The following is a 26022-nucleotide window of genomic DNA, read 5'->3' as shown; positions in this document are numbered from 1 at the left end:
GTGCTAAACAACCTTCAAGAGTGTCGGGGCCCCCCTCTTATTTCTAGAATTCTACTGAAAAAAAATAATAAGAGTATCATAATCACTCAAATATCCCATTTCTGTTATTCCCAGTGCTAAAAACATCATTAATGAAGAAATAATATTTAGCAATAATTTAACATTTAAATTAATTTTAATTATAGAAAAGACTATAATTTTAATTATAGAAAAGATGCTCACTTTTTGTTGAAAAATGTATATTTCAGAACATCTTTTGGGGAAAATCTCTTATTTTGCAAATAAAAGCCTTAAGTTTTCTACATAATATGACTACTTAAATACTATGTTTGCATTTCTACTAACTTCACTAGATATTCTTTAATATTCTGTCCCAGTCTTCCTTTTAAGAGACAGTTCATTAAACAAACGTGTTTTTAAAAATGCAAAACACCTCTAATCTCTTTCCCCCTTTTTATTAAAAGTGCTATTTGTAAATAACTTTAAGGAAATAGAAGTGTATAGTCCAGAAAAGGCACAAATTCTGTTTTGTTTTCTTGTTACATAAATAAATTCTTACAACAGAATTCCCTGCTTCCTCCTGGCTCTATTCATTTATTTAGTTTCAACAGCCTAGCAGCTGAAGAAACTCCATAAGAGTCCTTGCTCGAACAAGCAGAGTGCTTTTATAATGAATTGGTCATCACAGCCTGGTTTTAATAGCTTTCCAAGTGAAAAAAACTGAACATAAAAATTCAAGGTGAGACTGACCGCGCTCAAGAACACAAAACAACCAACTTCTTTTAGAGAAGTTCTAGTATAAATTCAAAAAGAACCTATATTTGTGGATATGGTCTCACTATGACTCTTTCAACGGGTATTCCAGAATTTTCAAGTAAATAATCAGTTTTGAAAAGCATTCTATGAGAATATATACTATAATATACACTATTAAAATTAACAAAGTACAGATGATCTTTGATGAATGTAGACACATGGATCAACAAAATATTAGCAATCCAAATTCAGCAATGTAAAAGAAAGGATTATATAATCAAGTGGAATCCATCCTAAGAATAAAATTGCTTTATTTGCAAATCAACCTTTGTTCTTTGAGCTCCTTGCATGTAAAAATATTTGCAAATCAACCTTTGTTCTCTGAGCTCCTTGCATGTTAAAATAATCTATCTTTAAATCCTCAGTGACTTGCCAATAACAAATGTCATTTTCTCATTAAAAAAAGCATACCTACTCCCAGCTCTATTTCTTTAAACTTGTTTATTTTTCTTCATATCAATTTTATCTGGTATTATATCGTTTTATGTGTTCCCTACTCCTCCCCCCAATGCCTATGGACAACTCTGACACTTCAAAAAGTCTTCAACAAAAGCTTAATAACAGTGGGCTGGGTGGGGATGTGGCTCAAGCAGTAACTCGCTTGCCTGGCATGCGCAGGGCGCTGGGTTCCATCCTCAGCACCACATAAAAATAAAGATGTTGTGACCATCGAAAACTAAAAAAAAAAAAAAAAAAGCTTAATAACAGTAACAAACTAAATTACCAAAACATTATATATCAATTTCTAAGTAGTAAAACATTACTCACCTGAGTTCTTCAGATTTTGCTGTACTTGCTGTCAGAAGAAAAAAGAAAATATCTCATTAGTTCAATCTTACAAAGTAAATTGCTTCATTATTCAAAACAGAACTTTGACTTGTAACATTTGACTTGTTAACAGTTTTCAAAACTTCATACAAAAAGTGTTCTGGAATTAATACTAGTAAAGTCAAAGTGGCAATTACTTCTTTTTCTTTTTTTTGGTACAGGGGATTGAACTCAGGGGACCTGACCACTGAGCCCCATCCCTAGTCTTATTTTGTATTTTATTTAGAGGCAAGGTCTGAGTTGCTTAGTGCCTCACTTTGCTGAGACTGGCTTTGAACTCGTCATTCTCCTGTCTCAGCCTCATAAGCCTATGGGATTACAGGCGTGCACCACTGTGCCTGGCAATTATTCCCATTTTTTAAATAAAGCAATAAGTATATATAACTTTTAAAAAAATCATCTGCAAGTCTCATAGAGTCAGCTGATTTTGAACCTCAGAGAGGAAACCAAGAGGTTACTTGAGGATTTTAAATTACTGCCAACTGAAATGGTTTCATTTCTAGTCATATACTATTGATTTATAGTCACAGCAACAATTATGGATATAAATCAGTTTGTTTTTTTTTTAATTAATATTGCCAAGAGATTCTTCAGAAAACTTGGAATGGAACCATTCCCAGTTATCCCACTCCTCAGTATATAGCCAAAGGACTTAACATCAGTATAGTTCAGTGACACAGCCACATCAATATTTATAGCAACTCAATTCACAATAGGTAAGCCATGAAATCAACCAAGGTGCCCTTCAACAAATGAATAAGTTATGGCATGCTAAATGAAATAAGCCAATCCCAAAAAACCAAAGGCCAAATGTTCTGATATGTAGATGCTCACACACAGTAAGGGGGGCCAAAGAAAAAGGATTAGACAAAGGGGAATAAAGGGAAGGGAATGGGTTGGGAACAGGAAAGACAGTAGAATAAATCAGATATAATTTTCTTAAGTATATATACAAATACACAACTAGTGAAACCCCACACCATGTACAACCACAAGAATGGAACCCTAATTAGAATAAGTTATACTTCATGTATGTGTAATACAACAAAATACACTCTGTCGTGTATATCTAAAAAGAATAAAGTTTTTTAAATTATTATTTTTTTAATTTAATACTCCCAAATATCACATCATGGCAGTGTCTGGGTCAATTAGTAAAGACCCTGACATTGGACATAATTAAAATTCCACCTGTATTTTAACAAATTCAGAATTGAAAACAAAATACAAGCTTTATTTCAGAGTAAACTATGCTTTTTCTTCTATAAGTGCAACTTAGCAAACAGCAAATAACATTTATGAATTTGGAAATATCTACAAATGATATTTTAAAATTAAAAACTGTATTTAACAGAATTTTTAGTAATATTATAATATAAAATAACTTAAATTGAACACAATCTCAGAAATATCAGCTGAATTGGAATTAATATCAAGTTTAATCTCAGCTATAGGTATAGGCAATTTCCCCCATGTAAGCTTATGAAACTTATTGCACTAAAAGAGTACTTCAGTGGGTTAGAATAGCCCTAAAAAGAGAGTCAGGGTTTCCCTCTCAAGTAAACAATACCAGAATATGACTTATTATCAAGAAAGAACAGTCCTTTGAAACCGGGTTGCACTTCACCTTTCATAGGCAAAGTTCGTCGAGAATATCGTTTGCTAGGCCTTCTTTCAAAGGACGTCGATCTTCTTGCTTTACTGGTTTTTGTGGTCTGGTACTCGGTTTTCCCACTAAAATAAATAAGGCACATCAACAAAAATAAGAATTTAAGGCCTACAATCTTAATAAATATGAGAAAGTCTACATTCAGATTCTCCTTAAAAGATGTATCCTGATCATCATCCTGAAGGAACTACTACTGTTAGTTTTGATTTCCCTCTTAACCACATCATCTTTCACTCTTTAGGCTTTTGAGAATATGTAACAGATTAATTACACTGTTTTTTTCTCCTCAAGCATAAATATTATCTAAAAACATAAAAAAACTACTTCAGAATGTCTATGCTCTTACAGAATTTGGAATGTCTTCCTAGCCAAATACCTCAAAGTGTATAATTAATAAGATTTTTCACTTACTTTTTGTTAATTGTGATATACTTTTCAGAATTAATTTTCCAGAAACATTTTTAAAACTATTACCTGCTTCTTTGATTTGCACTTAAATTCTGTTAAGAAAAATGCCTTCCCACTCTGTTAAATAAATTCCCCATGGTTGACTACTGGTACTATCCATTCTTCCTTCAAATCATATTGATTCACATATCATGTTAAAAACCAAAGAGGGGCTGAGGTTGCGGCTCAGTGGTAGAGCGCTCACCTTGCACATGAGAGACCCTGAGTTCGATCCTCAGCACCACATAAAAATAAACAAACAAAATAAAAATATTGTGTCCATGTATAACTAAAAAGATATTTTAAAAAAACCAAAGAAACTAATAATCTAATGTAACGTAAACCAAAACATTTCTAACTCACAATAAACACACAAGGGGTCTGTAAGAGGAATGGAATTTCAGGTTTACTTTTATTTATTTTATTAGTTTTTTAATACATTTATGTATGTATGTATGTATGTATGTATGTATGTATGTATGTTGTGCTGTATGTATGTATGTATGTTGTGCTGAGGATTATGTATGTATGTATGTATGTTGTGCTGAGGATTAAACCCAGGGCCTTGCCATGCTAGGCGAGCGCTTCACCATTAAGCTACAACCCCAGCCCCAGAATTTCAGGTTTATAGAGGACAGAAATATTATTCAAATTAATACCCCCCTTCAGTGTGAAATCTTTTTTCAATATGGCATATAGCTGTTGAACAGAGAAACCACAAAACACTTATTGAATCAATTTTAAGAGGGTTATTTATTATAATAAATAAAGGTCAAAAGGGATTATAAAATCCATAAGTTACTCTGATTTTCTATCTATTTAAAAAATCATAACCAATAATACATTTTCTTTTTTATTTTAGCCAATGGAAAGATATGGCAAACCACTTTATTTCTCCATGCCTTAGTTTCCACATTTGTTAAAGGAGAGGGTTGGCCTAATATTCTGGGCTTGGATGAAAAAATGGATGATAGAGGGCTAGGGTTGTGCCTTAGTAGTAGAGCGCCTGCCTAGCACGTGTGAGGCACTGGGTTGGAGCCTAAGCACCACATAAAATAAATAAAATTAAAGGTATTGTATTCATTTATTACTAAATTTTTTTTAAATGGATGATAGATGTTAGAGAAAACAGCAATTAAACTTGACCTATATCTAAAACGTGATCCTAGTCGAATAAATCCCGAGCGATGAGAACTTTTTTGGACAGGGCCTCGGAGGCGGAAGAAGGCATGATGTTCCACAGCACATTTCCATAAATGTTTGCATGCTTTTGGATGATCCAGTCTAAAAACAAATGTATGTTCCTGCTCTTTGCCCTAGAAAGAAAGAATATAAAAAGAGGTGATTATTAAGCTGGACATGGTGGTACATACCTGAAATCCAAGCGATTCTGGAGGCTGAGGCAGAAGGATTTCAAGTTTAAAGCCAGTCTCAGCAACTTAGCAAGGCCCTAACAACTCAGCAAGGCTCTGTCTCAAAAATGAAACATAAAAAGGGCTGAGGACACAGTTCAATATTAATCATCTCTGGGATCAATCCCTAGTACAAAAAAAAAAAAAAAAGATGATCATTAGGTCAAATAGTCCTGTCTCCCATTTCTGTGACACAAATAACAATAACAGCAATACCAAAAAAGAAGCAATAAAGTATCTAGTTTATTCCCCAAAATTCACTTTTCTCTCTTTTGACAGTGCTGGGGTCTGAACCAAGAGCCTCATATATGCCAGACAAGAATTCTATCATGAGCTACACCCCAGCCAGAAACTTATTATTTACAGCTATTACACACACACACACACACACACACACACACACACACACACACACACACACACACACAGTTAAAAGTCAAACTATTTTCTAGGCTAATATAAAATTATTCCTAGGAGGACTGGGGTTGTGGCTCAATAGTAGAGCGCTCGCCTCGCATGTTCAAGGCCCTGGGTTTGATCCTCAGCACCACATAAAAATAAATAAAATCAAATCAAGGTATTATGTCCAACTACAACAAAAAAATAAATATTTTTAAAAAATTATTCCTAGGTGTATCCCCTCTACTTATATACTCTCATTTGTCAGAGAAACAAAATTCACCTATCATTCTTTGTGGTAATTATAATGTAGGAGATGGGTATAAAGCTCGGTGGTAGAGTGTTTGCCTATCACGTGTGGGGCCCTAGATTTGATCCCAAGCATCACAAACAAAAACAATTTAAAGCACTATATATGATCTGGCAATGTGTCAATAGCCCTAAAAAGGCTCACATTTTTTGTCCTACTAACCACAGTCCCAGGAGTCAAATTATAATAGCTAACATTTACAGACTTTTTTTTATGGATTTCACATGAATTAGGAATAATATCATTAGACTCACATCATATAAGGAAATAGGAAAGAAAACTAGAATTTGAATCTAGTCAGTGTTGCTCCAGAAGCTATAGTTTTAACAACAAAGTAATACTGTGTCTCTAGGAAAAATGATTCTATAATTAAACACTGGCACAAATCCACAATGTCCAAAACTATAAAGAAATGATCATGTAAATAATGGCAAAATTTTAAAACTATACAGAAAGATAAAGGATTAATGTAACATTATTTATTCATATTACAGAACACCATATATTAGTTAAAATGAATAAACTAAATCTACACAGTCAGAGTGTTTAAATAAAATAAGCAAATTGCAAGTATATTTATGTTTATGTAAATTTTTCTTTTTTCATTTTCGGTACTGTGGATTAAAACCTGAGGCACTCCACTCTCGAACTACATTCCCAGCCATTTTTGTTTTAAGACAGGGTCTTGCTAAGTTGTCCAGGCTGGCCTCAAACTTGCAATCCTCCTACCTCCACTTCCTGAATTACCGGGATTAAAAGCAATGTACCTCTGCACCCAGATATATCTTTACTTATCTATTTCTAAAAGAAATCTTAATCAAAATGCTATAATCCTAGATCCCGAGAAAAATGGGTATTATAATTTTTGTATTTTTCAATTTGCTTGAAATATTTTATAATTTAAACTGTTTTCTCACTTCAAGAAATTGACATTGAAAAATAGTTTTATCATCTTGTTATAGGAAAATATTAAAATATTCTTAAATTCTAAGACACAAAAATGCCAACCACAAAGGAAAATAAATTATGAGTTGTATTACATTGATAAAGTTCTGTTTACCCAAAAGATACTTTAAAAAGAAGGAAAAGAAAGTTAAAGAGAAGATACTTGTATGCTATACCTGACAAAGAATCCCCGAGTTCAATCCCCATTACCATGAAGAAAAATCTAAATTATCCAAAGCTGAAATCGACTTGCAATAACATACCCACCCACTTGAAGTTCATGTAAATTTCTCTACACAAAGTATTACCATTTAAAAAAATTCCAGGCATAAAAATATTAATGTACCAAAAATTCACTTACTATATCATGAAGTGCTTCCCATGTCAATTACTATTTCTCTTCACTAAATAGCATTTTTGTGGACAAAAATGAGAACACATGACCATATATCTATGCACACTTGCAAAGATTATGCACTCCTATCTTACCACTAATCAAACTGTTGCAATTGCTTCTCTACTTATTTCTCCCTCCCACTCCACTCAAATCTGCTGGAGAATATAAACATTTTTTCATTCATCCTGTTAAGTAAAAAATCTCACACTGTACCAGGACCATAAGTACTCATCACCTTTATTCATAGATGGATAACTGTACAGTCAAAACAGACTACCAAAATGTACCAAGTGAAAAGCAGTACTTCCCATTAAGCACCAGCAATCAACACAACCATAACAGGCTTCTAACAAACCACTGCTTCTTTCATTTTATTAATGTTTTTTTTTTTTAAGAGAGAGAGAGAATTTTTTAATATTTATTTTTTAGTTTTCGGCGGACACAACATCTTTGTTTGTATGTGGTGCTGAGGATCGAACCTGGGCCGCACGCATGCCAGGCAAACACGCTACCGCTTGAGCCACATCCCCAGCATTTATTAATGTTGACCAGATGATAAACTCAAAGACTGTTTGCCAACATGGGTGTTTGTGCTCTTATTAGAGAGATGTGACCAGTGCAGTATCGTTATTAAAAACTTGACAAAAAACCATACTCCAAGTTATATAGTAGTAACTTTAAATAATTGCTACAGTCTTAACCATTTTTCCAGTTAACATATTTAGTTATGTAATAAGCACAGAAAATCATCTGTAAATTACTACCATGATACAGAATACCACCTGATCTTGGCTTTCTACTTATTAACATTTATGTTGAAATTTATGACATTTTCATATTGCACCTTTGTGGGGAAAAATAGGAAAAGAAATGAACAGAAAATGCTGACCAAAAAAAGAAATATAAGTAAGATCAAGTTTAAAACAGTAATATTCCATTATCATAAGCGAAATTTCTTTTAAAAATTCAAGAATGGCAAAGTTTTGGTAAAACTCCCATTCTTGTACTTTCACCTACTTTACAATGGTACATCCAAAATATATTACTACTAATAATCAGGAGGAATAAACAAATCATAAATTATAAACATACTGGAAACGTGAATATATATCTAAATATGATTTAAAATATAGGAAGCATTTGATTTTTAATATTTTTTAGTTGCCAATGGATCTCATTTATTTATTTATTTATATGTGGTGCTGAGGATCAAACCCAGGGCCTCACACATGTCAGGCAAACACTCTACCACTGAGCCACAACTCTAGCCCCACAGGAAGCATTTTAAATGAAGAAGTACAATTTACCTAGGAAAGGAGAGAAAAATCATAACAAAATCTTAAAATCTCTCCAACATTTAATCATAAAAATGTTCAAACATACACAAAAATTGAATACCCATAGAGATACCATGTACTGTCAACAACTATTAGCATTTTACACAGTGTGCTTACATCTGTATCTTTTCATATATCTTTAAAGCTTGTTAATTTACATATAATTTTAGATGTACAATTCTGTGAGTCTTGACAAATATACAGTTGTATAATCAACAGCAAAATAAAGCTATAGAATAGTTCCCTCAACCACCAAATATGTCCCTCAGACTTCTTATCTTTGGTAGTCAACCCCTTTCTCAACCTTTAATCCCAAGTAATCAGTGACCTATTTTCCATTCCTACAAGCTTGACCTTCCCAGACTGTCATAAATAAAATCACATAGTATATAATCTTTTTAACTTTTTGCAGTACTGGAGATGAAACCCAGGGCCTTGTATGTGCTGGGCAAGCACTCTACAATTGAGCTCTATTCTTTTATTTTGAGACAGGGTCTTTAATAAGTTGTCTAAGCTGGCCTGGGACTTAGACTATCCTGTCTCATCCTCCTAAGCAGCTGAAATTATAGTATCCTCAACAGTACTTAATCTTTTTTTGAATCTGACTTCTTTTACTTAGCATAATGCATCTGAGATGCATCTATGTTTGAACTGATTAGGATCTACATTTTACTGATAAAATCCTGGTAATCCTTAGTTCAAAAGGCTTTGAAGAATATTATTAGGTAGATCTTTTAATTTTTTTAATCAGATATGAAGGGGATATGGTTGCTTAAATTTATATTTTTGCATACCTCATTTATATTATAAATGAAGAAACAAAGAACAAACTTTAATTATATTATCTTTAATCTTAATAGCAGAAATCCATATATATATATATATATATATATATATATATATGTAAGATATAGATGGACACAACGCAATGCCTTTATTTTTATGTGGTGCTGAAAATCGAACCCGGGTCCCGCCTGTGCTAGACAACCACTCTACCGCTGAGCCACAATCCCAGCCCAAATTTTTAAAATGGTATGACCTAAATCAGGAACTTTTTTATACAAAGTTTTTTCTATGACTGTGTAAAACAATGAAACACGTTGTGATTGGTATCCCCCCTTATAAAGATATGTTGCCAAGGTCATGCATCTAGAATCCTTGGAAGACTGAGACAAGAGGATCACAAGTTCAAAGCCAGCCTCAGCAATTTAGCAAGAGTCTTAGCAAGAACCCAAGAAAGATCCTGTCTCAAAAAAATAAGAACGGCTAGGTGTGTGGTTCAGTGGTAAAGCCCCCAGGAGTTCAATCCCTGGCAACAAAAAAAATAATAAAATAGAGATATTAATTACTATAACATAGTTATTGTTAAGCAGTTAATATAACAAAATTCCTACCTGATCATCATCTTCTACAACCACTAAGGTTATTTTATTCTTCTTAAAATCCATTCTGGTTATCTTGGGCCTAAAATATAAGACAAACAGCCAGATTAAAAAATGTTTTTATTTCAAGTGTATTTAATCATCTAACTCCTGAACTGAATACTAAAAGGGTAAATATAATCTATACTACCTATCAAAAAAAGTCCAATCTAAAAGAAAAAGGAAAATACATATTTTAAAAACAATACCTTTATCAAAATTGATGCTGCATATACATCAGAGATTAAAAATGTAAAGGAAAAAAAGAAAATGAAGAAATTTATGTATTTCACAGACCCCCAACTACGGTGTAAAAGACTCCCCAGGCACAGAAAAAATTATTTCAGTGTTAAAGAAATATCACAGGAATTGGATACAGGAAATATCATAAAGCTTAAAATGTCATGTAGGAAAATATTACTGATCAGGGTCTTCAATTTTTGTCTTCTACAGCAATTTTGTAAATCAAAGTGCTTAAACAGGATATACATGTTTTTTAAGTCGTTTTTTTTTAAACCTCACTGTATGGTCCACTTTCTAACTCCATCTCTCCAACCTGTACCAGAAATCTAAACCACTTGTCACATTTAACTCTGTATTTCTATGAATTGTGAATGTGAGAAAATTTGACTCTCATTCCCAAAGACTAATCTTTAAATTTTTACAACTTTATGAGGAAGCACAAAAGGTGGCCTCTTTTTCTCTCTGCCTTAGAGTATCCTCAGGCCACATGGCATGTTTCAAAGCAAGCCAAATTCCAAAGAATTAACAACCAAGGACTGAAAAGATAAATGCTCCAGCTTCTTCATCCATCAAGGTAAGATTGTAAAGATGTTCCACTCAAATCTCAAGAAAATCCCTACAAGGAAGACCTGAATGTACATTTCAGTTTAAGTAGAGGGCTGTGAGCTAACTGTTCTGGCCTATTTTGTTTTTGTTTTTGGGCCTGGGAATTGATTCCAGATACTTGGCTACCAAACCACATCCCCAGACCTTGTTCTGGCCTAATGTAAAGAATTCAATAACATCAAAGAATCAAGAGGCTGGTGTTGTGGCTCAGCAGTAGAGCGCTTGCCTCCCACTTGTGAGACCCTGGGTTCGAGCCTCAGCACCACATAAAAATAAATAAATGAAATAAAGGTATTATGTCCAACTACAACTAAAACATAAATATTAAAAAAAAAAAAAGAATCAAATAACAGGGCTGGGGCTGTAGCTCAGTGGCAGAGTGCTTGCACTGGGTTTGATCCTTAGCATCACATAAAAATAAATAAAGGCATGCTGTTCATCTATAACTACAAAAAGTCTTTAAAAAAATCAAATAACAGAGAAGCCAATACACATGAATCACCTTTGACTCATGTCTATAACACCAGTACACTTCTAAGCATGGTACAAGTTGTGACATAATAATGTAAACACTATATCCTGATTTTTAAGCTTTTAGAACACCAGATAAAACCTGAAAGACTAATGGTTATAAAATCCATAAAATCTATCCTTGATGTAAAAGTAAAATGTAAAGTATGGATGATAAAAGTGAGAACACAGAAAAATGAACCAAGTTTAAAAGAAGGGGTAAAAGTACTAACAGCTCCCCTCCCTCTTACATAAGAAAGGGTAAAGAGTATGTCTACAGAACAAAAAACAAACTAAACCCTTAAAAATAAAAACAGTAATATAGCAGCATAAAGGGAAGGAGTGCCCATGAAAAACATTAAATAAATACAAAAATATATAATATTAAAACATACTTTGACACACTTTGAAACTAATAGAGAATACAGCTAGAAAAAAGGGCTAGGGATGTAGCTCAGAGCACCCCAAGCCCAATCCTCAGCACCACAAAAAAAAAGAAGGTGATGAAAGAAGACAGTTGCTTTTCATTTACAAACTTTTCAGAACTACGTGATTTTCCAACTATATTTCATGTATTCATTTGACATAAATGTTTTTGTTAGCTGGGCATGGTGATGCATGCCTGTGTGATCCCAGAGACCTGAGAGGCTAAGGCAAGAAGATCCCATGATCAAGGCCAGCCTCGGCAATTTAGCAAAATCCTTAGTAACCTAATGAGACCCTGTCTCAAAATTTAAAAAAATCAAAAGGACTGAGGATATAGCTCAGGGGTCAAGTGTTCCGGGGTTCAATTCCCACTACAAAAAAAAAAAAAAAAAAAAATTTAAATAATTTTACTCATTAAAAACAAAACAGTAAGTATCTGTGAACTGTAACTCTGCTTACCAAAAAAATAAGCCAATCTTGGTGTCTCCTTCAAAAACAAGGACTCCTGTTGGGGTCAGTCCCAAACTATAGTCATTCCCATCTCTAGCCTAAATTAACAAGAAAAAACTGTTAGTTCTATTTGCCTAAAACAGGTTTCACATTTTCATGTAACTGTTCAATTTTATCTTCATGCTGAATATATTAATTACATCCATACAGCTAATATTAATATGAAAGATGTTTTCAACAATTAGCATATCCAAATCCATTCTCTGGAAAATCCATGCATACATACAGTGTCTGAAATACTACACAGTAATCCCATTTATCCACAGGGGCTATGTTCTGAAGTTCCCAGAAGATTCCTAAAATCACGCATAGTACCTAGTGCTAAAATTGCTACGCTTTTTTCCAATACATATATACTTATTTTAAAGTTTCATTTATAAATTAAGCACAATAAGAGGTTAACAATAGAACAATTTTAACAATATACTGTAATAAAAGTTATATGGTCTCTTCTCTCAAACTGTATGAGTTGGGAAAATTTCTATGTAATATTTTTGGAACTTGGTTGACCATGGATAAATGAAACTGAAGAAAGCGAAACCACGGGTGAGTGAAGGACTACCGCAATTGTAAGGCATGTCTTCAATGAGAGTGAGTAGTTAAACTCCCAATATGAAGAAAGCTCTTTCCAGGGTCCTCCTATATTCTACCTGCCACTTAAATGACAAATTTCGAAATGTTGCTAATTTACCTAGAAATAACACAAATCACTATTGTTTATATTTTATCAAAGACCTCTCAAGTTATATTTTCTTTCTTTTTATATACTTTAAAAAAATAATTTGTTTTATTTATTTATTTTTAGTTGTAGATGGACATGATATCTTTATTTTTATGTGGTGCTGAGGATCCAGTGCCTCATATGTGTGAGGCAAGTGCTCTATCACTGAACTATAGCACCAGCACCTCAATCTATATTTTTCAACTTCACTTCCTTAATTATTTTAACAGAGCCTACTGAGTAATGAAATTAAGTGGCATAATATGAAGTAAAAAAAAAAAAAAAAAAAAAGTGGTTTAAAAATCTTAAAAAACAGCAAATTTTCCCAGCTAAAAATATTAAGAGCTTAGAAACACCTATATACTTCTTTTAAATTTTTTTCTTCTTTCTTATGAATTGTCCTATGCAATTCCAGTCATTCAGTATTTAATCTCAACCTTGTTTTAAAATTCTACCTCTATCCAAAAGTATCCTTTGCTAGCTAGCATATGTAAACTCCATGCTCTCGCCTATATACAAAATTCATAATCACCTTAAGTTCCAAAGGAACGAAATTTTTTTAAAGGCACCACAACATAATGCTTACCTTGACCACATGCATGTCAACCCCATACATTTCTAGCCATTTGGCTTTATTCAGATAATTGGTTTCAGCTTGTGCTGGTGTCTGACCTCTAAAAATTAAAATATAACTTTTAAAATAATAATATAAAATGAATCTCTATCAAAGAAGAAAACTGGTATGAAATAACTATTGTGGTGATGTTAAAAAAGTGTGATCAAATGTGAAGTACCTGTATTCTTTCCATTTCTCAAAAATAGCCAGTTCCATTTCTTCAGTCTGAATGGGCACAAACCTGAACTCAGAGACAAGTTCAGGACTGTGTTCAGCAAGATCATAGTCACCGAGTTCAGCTACAAACATAATAAGTTACACAAAATTACATCGTGTTAATACTAATTAAATTTCCTGCAGAATCCTTCTTCAAAATCTGTTTTATAAAAAATTGTTGGGGAGATTAGATTCTTTTACCAGTCTGTACACAAACATTTCCTCCCTCCTTCCCTCTCTTCTTATTTCTTCTTTCTTTCTTTTTGGTACTAGGGATTGAACCCAGGGACACTTAACCACTGAGCTACATCCCTAGTCCTTTGTGAGTCAAGGTCTTGCTAGGTCACTAAAGGTCTCACCTGAGGCTGGCCTCAAACTTGATATCCTCCCTACCTTAGCCTCTGAATCACTAGAATTATAGGCGGACACCACCACACTCAGATTTTATGTTGGTGGTGGAGGGATACTGGAGATTAAACCAAGGGGTACTTTACCACTGAGCTATATCTCCAATCCTTTGAGACAGGATATCACCAAGTGGCTGAGGCTGGCCTCAGACTGACTCAACTCCTGACTCAACTTCCCAAGTCACCGGGATTATAGGCATATCTTTCTTTTTATTTATTCATAGTCTAATGCTTAGCTTTTTTAAAATTTATTTATTTATTCTACTAATGCTTAGCTTTGAAAGTTACTTTCTAGACTTACATAGAACAATCTTTTGACTTGATAATGAGTAAATTAGCAATTCTCAAAAAAACATTTAGCTGGTATCTATAAAGAATCAAAGTAATGTCACAGAACACAATACCATGTAACATTGTAAGGTATAGTCCCTGTGTTCTTAGGATGTAAAAATATTAATCCTAAAGAAGTAACAGGTTGGGCATGGTGGCACATGCCTGTAATCCCAGCAGTCAGAAGGCTGAAGCAGGAGGATCTCGAGTTCAAAGACAGCCTCAGCAACAGCGAGGCACCAAGAAACTCAGTGAGACTCCGTCTCTAAATAAATACAAAAAAGGGCTAGGGATGTGGCTCAGTGGCTGAGTGTCCTTGAGTTCAATCCCCAGTACCAGGGGAAAAAAAAAAAAAAGAAATAACTCAGAATTAATGAAAATAAAGTTGGGAGAGGGAGAAGAAAAAGAGCAGTGCATAAAATTTACATACTCATCTGTGCTTTTCTGAACTTGTTGGTTTGGGGAGAAAAGAAAAATACCATATCAGAGTTTTCTATATTTTTGACATGTTCTTTTAAAAGAATATTTCACTTGTATTAGAAAGTTAAAATTTTTTCATTCTACTAAGTCTAGTTGTGGAGATATATATATTGAGAAGTATCTCGACATATTAAATAACAATGGTAACCACTCATTTTCTATTGAGTTTCTATTCCATACAGAGCATGTATTTACTGATCACTACTGTGACTCAAGTTATGTTAAAATTAAAAAGGGGAGCTGGGATTGTGGCTCTGTGGTAGAGTGCTCGCCTAGCACTTGTGAGAGGTCCTGGATTCAATCCTCAGCACCACATAAAAATAAATAGATATTGTGTCCAGTTATAACAAAAAAAAAAAAAATCAAAAAATTTTAAAAAATGTTTTCTTAAACCCTATTTTCAAGAAGCACATACCATATTCCATGTGTATATCTAAAAAAAAAATTTAAAAAAGAAGCATGTACTCTGGTTGTCATAAAACTTACAGAATGAGATATAAAAAGAATATATGAGGCAACTAATAGTATAACATTCTGAAAATGACAGCTTTAACAGTGTATCAAAGCTTTTAGAATTAACAATCTTATATAGAAATAACGAAATATAAGTGTGCTTTCAATAAAATATTTGTGGGTGAGGGGTGTAGCTCAGTGTACTTGCCTAGCATGCATAAGGCCTTGGATTCCACCCCTAGCAGCACAAAAATAAATGGGCAACTAAACTTTTCTAATCATTAATAGCAGCATTTCCAAACCAGCATCTACCTGATATTATGTAGTTGAGAACACTAGTTTTAATTTGGAGATAGAGTAGAATCGTAAAAAGAAGCAGGACAATAAAAATTTACATTAATGAAAAATTTCTGAAATGCAAAAATTTCATTACCAATTCCCAAATCAACGGGAAAATGTGCTTTCTTCAATAATGAATGCACAAATGGGCAAACATTAAGTTTACCATAGGATATATAAAAAAAATTAGTACTATTATCTACACAATGGCAAATAAATACTACTGATCTTAGGGACTACGGAACACTAAAAAAGCATAGAACTAGTCTTGATCATCATTAAGTACTATTTTTTTTCTTTTAGTATGTATAAAGATGTTGCTAGCAAATTATTTCCTTTCGCCTTGGGAAAGACTAAATTTTCTTTTTTTTTTTATTCTTTAATAATGTCTTAAAAAAAAAGAATTCTTTTTTTTTTTCCTGGTGCTGGGGGATAGAACCCAGGGCCTTGTGCATGCGAGGCAAGCACTCTACACCAACTGAGCTATATATCCCAGCCTTTTAGAAGAGAATTCTTAAGCTTAGTACTGTTTAATCAATGTAGCAAGGTACAAAAATAAGCTTTTCATTCTCATTTATTAGAATTAAGAGAATACTTTATAAAATGACCATCAGGAGCTTTTTTGGGATGGGGAGGTGGATACCGAGAATTGAACTTGGGGATACTCAACCACTGAGCTACATCCCAGCTCTTTTTTGTGTTTTATTTACAGACAGAGTCTCACTGATTTAGTTGCTTAGCACTTTGCTGTGGCTGAGGCTGGCTTTGAATTCTGGATTCTCTTGCCTCAGTCTCCCAAGCAGCTCGGATTACAGGCATGCACCACTGTGCCCAGCTCAACAGGAGATTTTAAGTATACTCTAAACAATTCCTTCATGGATTCATTTTTAAGATTAAAGAGTCTAATGCAGTGGAACATGCCTGTAATTCCAGCATGTTCCACTGTGAGGGACAGTAAGGCAAGAGAATCCTAAGTTCAAGTCTAGCCTCAATAACCTAGCAAGACCAGGTCTCAGATAATAAAAACAGATAAGGATGGAGCTGGGGTTGTGGCTCAGTGTTAGAGCTCTTGCCTAGCATGTGTGAGGCAATGAGTTCAATTCTCAGACCCGCATATAAATAAATAAAATAAAGGTCCACTGACAACTAAAAAATATTTTTAAAAGGGGGAGGATGGGGATGTAGCTTTAGTGGTAGAGCATCCCTAGGTTAAATCCCCAGTACCAAAAGAAATCAACAACAAAGAATAAAACTAAATACACCAAAGCTAGCAGCTATAACAATAACTTATTCATGTATCACTGCATTCTTTTTAAGGAGGGAAAAAAATCAGCTTAGGTCCCAATCATGACATTTATTACACTGTCAGACTGTAACTGTTATTTGACAACAATATAAATGGAAAGGGGCAAAGAAATGAAAGGAAATAAAAAGAAGATAATCCTCTAAAACAAATGAAAATAAAAGTCAGAATTGGACACTGACAAGTTTAAACAAAAACAGCATTCTTTTCTTACACATGATTATACTCTTAAAATTCTTTCACTAAAAACACAAAAAAGAATCACGCTTTAGTCTTAGAGTAAGCACAGGAACTGCTTACTTACCTTGCAGATTATAAGCTGCCAATTGTACTGCTGTATCAAAAGGACATTCTAATCTAAGAACAAAATAGAAATTTGTTGTCAATTTCATAACCTACATTTTAAGGTTCATTTTAGCCATCACTTTAAGAAAATAATACATATATTATGTTAACTATTTCCTTTTCATAATTATAAACTTATTTTGAAAATCATTGTTTGACTACTCATAAAAATGTACAGTTATTATTACTAAGTAACTAATACTTACTTTCCACTGAGAATATCTTGTTTTAACTGAAGAACAAATAAATACCTAAGAAAAGATAAAAGGCAGAAATTTAACTAAATGTAACAAACTACTCTGAAAAAAAAATCCATCCGAATTTGAGAACACTCTTAATTCGAGAATTTTACCCACAATAAAATATTAAAAAAGGTTGGGGATGTGGCTCAAGCGGTAGCACACTCGCCTGGCATGCATGCGGCCCGGGTTCGATCCTCAGCACCACATACAAAGATGTTGTGTCCGCTGATAACTAAAAAATAAATATTAAAATTCATTTTCTCTCTCTCTCTCTTAAAAAAAAAAAAAAGAAAGAAAGGAAAAGAAATGTTAAAAAAAGAATGGGCTCTGGAGACTTGGTTGTGGCTCAGTGATACAGTGCTTGCCCAGCATGTGTGAAGCACTGGGTTCAAGCTCCAGCACCATAAATAAATAGATAAGATGGATAGATAGATAAATAAATGTGTTGCATTCAACTACAACTAAAAAAAATGTATGTTAAAAAAAGAGGGCTGGGGATGTGGCTCAGGCGGTAGCGCGCTCGCCTGGCATGCGTGCGGCCCGGGTTTGATCCTCAGCACCACACACAAAGATGTTGTGTCCGCCGAAAACTAAAAAATATTAAAATTCTCTCTCTCCCCCCCACCCCTCTCTTTAAAAAAAAAAAAAAAAAAAGAATGGGCTCTGAGGCTTGGCACAGTGGTACATCACTGCAATCCCAGCTGCTGGAGAGGCTAAGGCAGGAGTTCAAACAGCCTCAGCAATGGCGAGGCACTAAGCAATTCAGTGAGGCCCTGTTTTTAAATAAAATACAAAACAGGGATGAGGTATGACTCAGTGGTGGAATGCCCCCGAGTTCAATCCCTGGCAAAAAATAAAAAATTTTAAAAAAGAATGGGTTCTGTGACAACATATCCACCTCATATCTGAAGGGATACAGACATGGGCATGACTCTGAATAACAGCTATAATCTCACTGTTGTATATGCAATAGAGTCAATAAATCAATATTAAGAAGGCAGAATAAAATAAAGTGTATATAACCTAAAGTTTGTTCAAAACTATTCAAACTAACTCAGGATCTAACATTTTCATTCATCAATGGCATCTTAATGAATAAGCAAAGACAAAAGCCACCCAGGCATTGTGATATAGGCCTGTTATCCCTATGACTCAGGAGGCTGAGGCAGGAGAATTACAAATTCAAAGCACTTTAGGGAGATCTTGTCTCAAAATAAAAAATAAAAAAGGGTTGCAGATGTAGCTCAGTAGTAGAGCACTTACCTAGCACCCAAACAAGGCTGAGGCACTGAGTTCAATCCCCAGTACCATAAAAAACAAAAGAAAGTCAGGCACCAACTTGACTAAACCCCCAATGACCAAAGATAGATTATTTTCAAAGTCAATAAACACAATATTGCAATGTATTGAAAACAGTACATTAAAAAAGAATTTTCTATAGTTGCCTTTGGAGGATGCTCGGGAATCAACTATTTCAAAAGCCTACTCTGGAAGCCAATAAATAAGCAGAAAAAAATCATATGCATTAAAAACATTGTTCCATAATAAAATTCTACTGTCTAAGGTTTTATTACCAAGGGATCCATTTCATTAGTTTTATATAAACTAGAAAGAATCCTAAGACATTTTTCCAATACCATCAAAATAACCCTATATAAGGGGATGGCACTGTGGCTCAGTGGTAGAGCACTTGCCTATCATGTGTGAGGTACTGGTTTTGATCTTTAATACCACATAAAAATAAATAAAATAAAGGTATTGTATTCAAAAATAAATAATATTTGAAAAGGTATGTTCATCTACAACTAAAAATATTAAAAAAAAAAAAAAAAAAGAATACAGCTCCACATAGTGGTCTTACCGGGTTAGCTCTTCACGAAGATTATTTGGTTCTGAGGAATAAAACTTAACTCGAAGATGCAGACAATATGGTGAACCAACTGCAATTATAAAGAAATAAAAAAGTTTTGACTTTTATTATTATTATTTTATTTTTATTTCACTATGTAATAATTTTCAAGACAGGTATGGTGGTGCATGCCTATAATTCCACCTACTCAGGACACTGAGGTAGAAGGATTCCAAATTCAAGCTAAGTCGATAACTTGGTGTGATGTGTCTCAAAACAAAACAAAAAAAGGGCTGAGGAGGTAGCTCCCGGGTTCAACATCCAGTGCAGCAAAAATAAACAAACAGAAATAATTTCAGCTAGTAAATTTGCTGAAAATATACTGGAATTGGACAGGCAATAACAGGTACCTGTGACATTATTTAAAGTTTGCCACAGTCTTAAACTTGACACAAAAAGATCAATCAGATTTTTTTTTTTAAGAACTAACTATAACATAGTATTATCATGAACACCTGTCATCTCAAGAATAGAAGACTACAGATTAACCAAGTCAGGAGACTGAGGCAGGAGGATCACAAATTTGAGGCCACCTCAGCAGTTTAGCAAGATCCTTTCTCAAAATAAAATTAAAGAAGGTTATAGCTCAGTGGTTGGAGCACCCTGGGTTCAACTCCCAGAACAGCAAAAAAAAAAAAAAAAAAAAAAGACTTTTAATATCTTTATAATAAGAGTTTCTAATACAGTTGATTTCCACTTTTCTGCAATTTTAAGGACACTTACTTTTCACTTGCTTTTTGATGCTTTTTGTGCCATCCAACCAGTGCTGAAAACAGATAAAATAATTCAGTATAAGCAGATGACAGAACTTTACAGTTTTAATTAAAAGATTTTTTCATCAGGACTTTGTTGAGAACCACAATGAAATATTTACCCAGGGAAAAACCAATGAGTGAAAATGAAAGAAAAAAAAGATTAGGAGAGAGAGATTTTAGATCTCAATATTCATAGCAAGCTTATCTCATATACAAATAAAAGATCTAAAACCTGATGTGACTTGTTAATACGGGACTAGAGGAAATGTTTTAACAAGCTTGAGAGTTGAAGTTTGCCCTTAATTTTCCTCACTGCTCCCAAATAAATGAATCTTTCAAAACTGTTAAAATTAGAAAGAAAAGGACCCTCATATTTCAATGCCTGGTTAATCCTTTTAATAAAAAAAAAAGATTTATTGGCAGATCCTATTAAATGAAACAACAATGTCACCTAAGTTTCACAAAACAGATAAGTTTTACAATACTACTCAAAAATATTCTTTGAAAAAAAAAACCCTGTAAGTTAAAATATTTTTCTTATAACTAAAGTAATTCAATGAATTACTCAGTAAATTGCTCATTAAATGAAGCACTCATTGTTCATTTGCTTTATAAATAAATAAATGTTTAACACTCTAGCAGATTCCTCGTTGCAAGAACCTTCTGATTTACATAAATAACCTCTTCACCGTAAAACGCCATAACACAAACAAACCTAAAAACCCATTCCAGAAACTTCTACCGACAAACCATTCCCAGCTCATTTCCCATTATTAAACCTTTACACTACAAAGTCCTAACAGTGACAGTATATACTCATCTAAGAAATACGTGACTGAGTTCTCTTCAGAATGTTTTTAATTTCAAGTATTGTAAAGGAAAGGAGTGTTCTTGTGCTAAGTAGTTCACAGAGCCAAGGAATCCAGTTTCAGAATCCAGATAGGCAAAGAGTAAACAAGGCTGCATTGTTAAGAGTTGTAATTATTTTCTCTCCTTGCCAATTATGTGCCTAGTTTACTCTTTCTTTCCATTCCCTTCCCAAATCCAAAAGTGACATTCAAAGAACCACCAGTATGCCAGAAGAGTGCTTTTCTACCTTGAAATATGATGTTCAGTAAACATTTCAAAAGGCAATTAAATTCTGTCCAAAGTTTCTTTGGATTCCAAGTATGTAGACTACTTGGGCATCTCTAATTTTTAATACTTCAATCTACTAAATGTTCAGTTGAAACATCTCTCCATATTAACAAAACATTAATCCTGCCAGTAGGCTGAACATACATCAATCTATTAGTAGAGAACTTGAACCTAGAACAGCAATTAGTACACCCATCCCTAATCAGAAAACCAAAATCCAAAAATCCCAGATGTAAGCATCCCCAAAACCCACTACAACCTAACTAATGCCAATCACATACTGGGTATGAAATAAAACTAGTTTTCATGCTCAGAATGTTTTCTCTAAAAAACCATGGATATGGGAATTGCTCTGTTTTCAGGCTTTATCCTTTATCTTACACTGAAAACACTAAGACTGTAGGCTAGTCACCTGGATACTGTCTGATGTAGCCTTGGTTAGGGAGATTCTCATACACCATAATGAGTGCAAATAAGTACAATCCTTCCAGGAGGGGGGAATCTGGCTGGACAGTAGCTAATGTCTCAAAAGTATCTATGGGTACTTGATCCAGCAATTCTACACCTAAAATCATAATGTATGTGTATAGATCTACCTACAAGGAATTAGATAAAGTTGAAACAATCTATATATACAATAATAATGAGTAAAATAAAATATTTAAATATGCTAGAGCAACATGCAGCAATTAAAAAGAATGAAGGTTAACACTTAAGATCTGGAAGATAACTTTTTTTAATATAACTACTATATCACAAAGCATAATTTTTTTTTGCCAAACTGTACAAAACTGTATATTTTTTTTAAGAAAGAGAATTTTTTAATATTTATTTTTTAGTTTTCAGTGGACACATCTTTGTTTGTATGTGGTGCTGAGGATCGAAGCCGGGCTGCACGCATGCCAGGTGAGCGCACTACAGCTTGAGCCCCTGCCCCAGCCCAAAAAAACTGTATATTTAAACATGAATTTTCTTTCAGGCTGAGACAATATAACAGAGATGTTATCTCTAGGTTAATTAAGATGCTGATGATTTTTTTCTTCTTTGTGTTTTCTTACTCTATAATAAACATTACTTAAAACAATAACCACAAACCCCTTTAATATTTTATATAGCAATAAAATTGATATATGGATAGTGCCTAAGATTAAATATGTGGTAAAAAGTACAAGGCCAACAGTCCCCTAACACAACCCTGTTCCCCAAATTGGACATACACCCCACTGCAGTGTTATTGATTTTTCTGTTTCTTCAAACAGGAAAGAAAAAAATATTTTAAAACATATGTGGGTTAAGCCAGGCACAGTAGCACATGCCTATAATCCCAGTGGCTCATGAGGCTAAGTCAAGAAGAACACAGGTTGAAGGCCAGCCTCATCAATTTAGTGAGACTGTCTCAAAATAAAAAAATAAAAGGGGCTGGGAATGTAGCTCAGTGGTAAAGTGCCCGTGGGTTCAACCCTAGTACTAAATACATTATTCAAAGGATAAGAACTAGTAAAGAGTGAAGAACATTATAACAGTGCATGAAGGGGCTAGGGATGTGGTTCAGTGGTATAATGCTCGACAAGCACGTGTAAGACCCTGCGTTTGATACCCAACACTTCAAAAGGAGGGGAGGGGGCAGAACAATGCCCTCCCTGAAAAATCAAAAAGGCTAAATATAAACTTTGACATAACAAATTTTGAAGAAGAAAACATTAATATAGACCAGTTATACTAGAATCTTTCTTAAATTTTTTCCCTGGTCAGAACTATTTAGGACTAGTCTCATAATACACCTTTCTACTAATTCATACAGTCCTACCAAGAAGCACATTACACATAAACTCATTCCAGTGAGAAAAAGGTCTAGAGCTATCTTCCAAGCAGGCATTTCAGCCTCTTGGCTACCTGCATGTAACAGCTTCTAGTATTTGCCCTCCCATAAGACTCTAGATAAAGCATCAAACACATTTTACAGTAAAGATTCAGGAGCTGGGGGAGTTCTGGGTGACTTTCTTCTGGGAAAGGTCCGAGTTCATGTTTGCATATTCTCAAATCTGTTTTCTTTCATCCCCTCCACATTCCATGTCCAAGGACTGGAAAATTCAGAGCTCCCAGATAGGCACTCATAGTATTTTCCTTAAATAAAGGTCTTTAGGAGTTGAGTTTAAATTATGTGAGAAGATGAAAGTGAGAAGATGCAGATACAGATTCTTGGGTGCTTGGTGTGAAACTAACAAGGTTCTCTTTCCTTGCTGTACTTTAAAAAGGAAACAAATTCCCTTCTAACTTCCTGTTTTTAAAAATTTAATTGATAGATATCAAAGGATGCAGAAACCCATATTTCTTTCCATCCTACTGAGCTATGGAAGAACAATTGTTGACTTGTGTGTCTTAAGATATGAATAATAAGCCAGGCGCAGTGGCAAATGCCTGTAACCCAGAAGCAGGAGGATCAGCAACTTGGCGAGGCCCTAAAGCAATTTAGCAAGACCCTGTCTCTATAAATACAATAAAAAATTAAAAAGGGGGTTGGGGATTTGGCTCAGTGGTTAAGTGCCCTGAATTTAATCCCTGGTACACTCCAAAAAAAGTTATGAATATGTAATTATAAGCACAACAGAAATAACTAAACCAAAGAACTACACAGGAATTTGTACATATACAAATCCTCATCCTAGGCCCTCCAAATCAAATAATCTGTAGACAGCTCTTCAAAGATTCTCACTAAACACCTGCAGGGCTGACTAAAGAAATGCATCATTACCCTTGTTCAAAGTGCAAAGAGCATAAAATCAGTAAAATGTTAACTATCTCTCAAAACAATTGCCTCTGCACAAAAATTTTTCTTCTGTGAGTAGGGACTTATACTTTGAATTTAAGAATTATTTTAAAACAAATTTTAACATCTTAAACAATTCTAGAAGATGTTAAAAATCTGTACTACAAAACCAGAATACCTGGTATTGCTATAATCTAACCAAAAACAATCTACTACATGCAAAACCACCACTAAGAACACTGTCTATAGTGAAAACAGCACTATACTTATAAAATACCTAAATTGAAATCCAATCTCAAAAATCACTAGACCACACTTAGTGAACAAAACTAAATTAGTGAACAAATTAAAACAAAGTGTTACCTTTCCTACACCTACAATTACTAAGTGACATAATAAGTACAATGAATTATATACAAAAAAAGGGTTGGGAGTGTGGCTTAGTGGTTGAGTGCCCTTGAGTTCAATCCCCGGTACTTCCCCCCCCAAAAAAAACAATACACATAAAAAATTAAAAAAGAATATTTAGGGCTGGAGATTTGAGATACTAGGTTCGATCTTCAGCACCACAAATACAGAATATATATATATTCTTTATATATATACATATACATATGTTAAGGTATTGTGTCTATCTACAACTAAAAAATATTTTTAAAAAATTATTCACAACATAGCTCTTTATAATACAGCAAAATAAATATTAGCTGAAACAAATCAACACTGTATAGATAAGAGCAATGATATCACTACTCATATGCTTATATGAAATTTAATTTGGCAACACCATCACTTAAAAAACAAAGGAAGCAAAATCAGAGTACTGAAAAAGATTTACAAAGATGACCAATTTCAGAATATTCCTAGTCAAAAATTATAAACAATCAATATTGGGCAGCAAGAAGTCTAATAGTTTTTGTGAAAAATTCAAAGTTATTCTCTTTTGGGGAGGGCAGGGGAGAGTACCAGGGATTGAATTCAGGGGCACGCAACCCACCAAGCCACATCTCTAGCCCCTTTTTTTGTATTTTATTTTGAGACAGGGTCTCAATGAGATGCTTAGCACGTCACTTTTGCTAAGGCTGTCTTTGAACTCCTGCCTCACCCTCCTGAGCTGCTGGGATCACAGGGGTGCACCATCACACCTAGCAACAATAGAATTTTTAGAAGAAAATGTACATGTAAATCATTGTAAGCTTATAATACACACAGGTTGTTGGTAGGACACTAATAGCATAAGCAGCCAAAGTAAAAGTAAATGAATTAGATTCCATTAAAATCAAACACTTTTGTGCAAAGAACACTCAAAAAAGTTGGGGGAAAAATACAAAATAAGGAAAATATTTGCCAATAATACATCTGAGAAGGACTTGGTACGAGAAAATATGAAGAACTCTTATAATTCAAAAGTAATAAAGGCAAACAATCCACTTAAAAAGAAGACAAAGGACGTGAATAGACATTTCTCCAAAGAAAATATACAAATATTTGATAAGTGCATGAAAAGATGCCCATGTCATTAATCATGAGGAAAATTCAAATCAAAATCACAATGAGATAACCACCTAAAACTAAGATAGTTAAATGAAGAAGAAGAGCTCAGTAGAAGGAGAAACAGCAAACACAAACATGAATAAACTGACATGTTGGAAACCTCAATACAGAATGGTGTGAACACAGTAGAAAACAGTTTGGCAATTCCTCAAAATATTAAATAGTTAACATA

The 26022-nt window shown here is 33.9% G+C and overlaps 1 protein-coding gene across 3 annotated transcripts in view; it reads right to left on the bottom strand.

Annotated features, from left to right (window-relative positions):
- Nucleotides 1–26022, bottom strand: part of Epb41l5 (erythrocyte membrane protein band 4.1 like 5) — a 112249-nt gene that overhangs the window by 64308 nt on the left and 21919 nt on the right. For all 3 annotated transcript variants that reach the window (XM_013365577.4, XM_005315912.5, XM_021722015.3), the window contains exons 4-14: nucleotides 20361–20403; nucleotides 19590–19668; nucleotides 17693–17737; nucleotides 17446–17498; nucleotides 13792–13912; nucleotides 13584–13671; nucleotides 12226–12314; nucleotides 9955–10024; nucleotides 4907–5076; nucleotides 3272–3378; nucleotides 1585–1612 (exon numbers count right to left, since the gene is read on the bottom strand). In XM_013365577.4, coding sequence (XP_013221031.2) covers nucleotides 1585–1612; nucleotides 3272–3378; nucleotides 4907–5076; nucleotides 9955–10024; nucleotides 12226–12314; nucleotides 13584–13671; nucleotides 13792–13912; nucleotides 17446–17498; nucleotides 17693–17737; nucleotides 19590–19668; nucleotides 20361–20403 — 893 coding nt within the window. The remainder of the gene's footprint in view (nucleotides 1–1584; nucleotides 1613–3271; nucleotides 3379–4906; nucleotides 5077–9954; nucleotides 10025–12225; nucleotides 12315–13583; nucleotides 13672–13791; nucleotides 13913–17445; nucleotides 17499–17692; nucleotides 17738–19589; nucleotides 19669–20360; nucleotides 20404–26022) is intronic.

Source organism: Ictidomys tridecemlineatus, chromosome 7, assembly GCF_052094955.1.
Source record: "Ictidomys tridecemlineatus isolate mIctTri1 chromosome 7, mIctTri1.hap1, whole genome shotgun sequence".
In the NCBI taxonomy this organism is placed as follows: Eukaryota; Metazoa; Chordata; class Mammalia; order Rodentia; family Sciuridae; genus Ictidomys; species Ictidomys tridecemlineatus.
The sequence above is the reverse complement of the archived record's forward strand: the minus strand, read 5'-3'. Positions and strand labels throughout refer to the sequence as shown.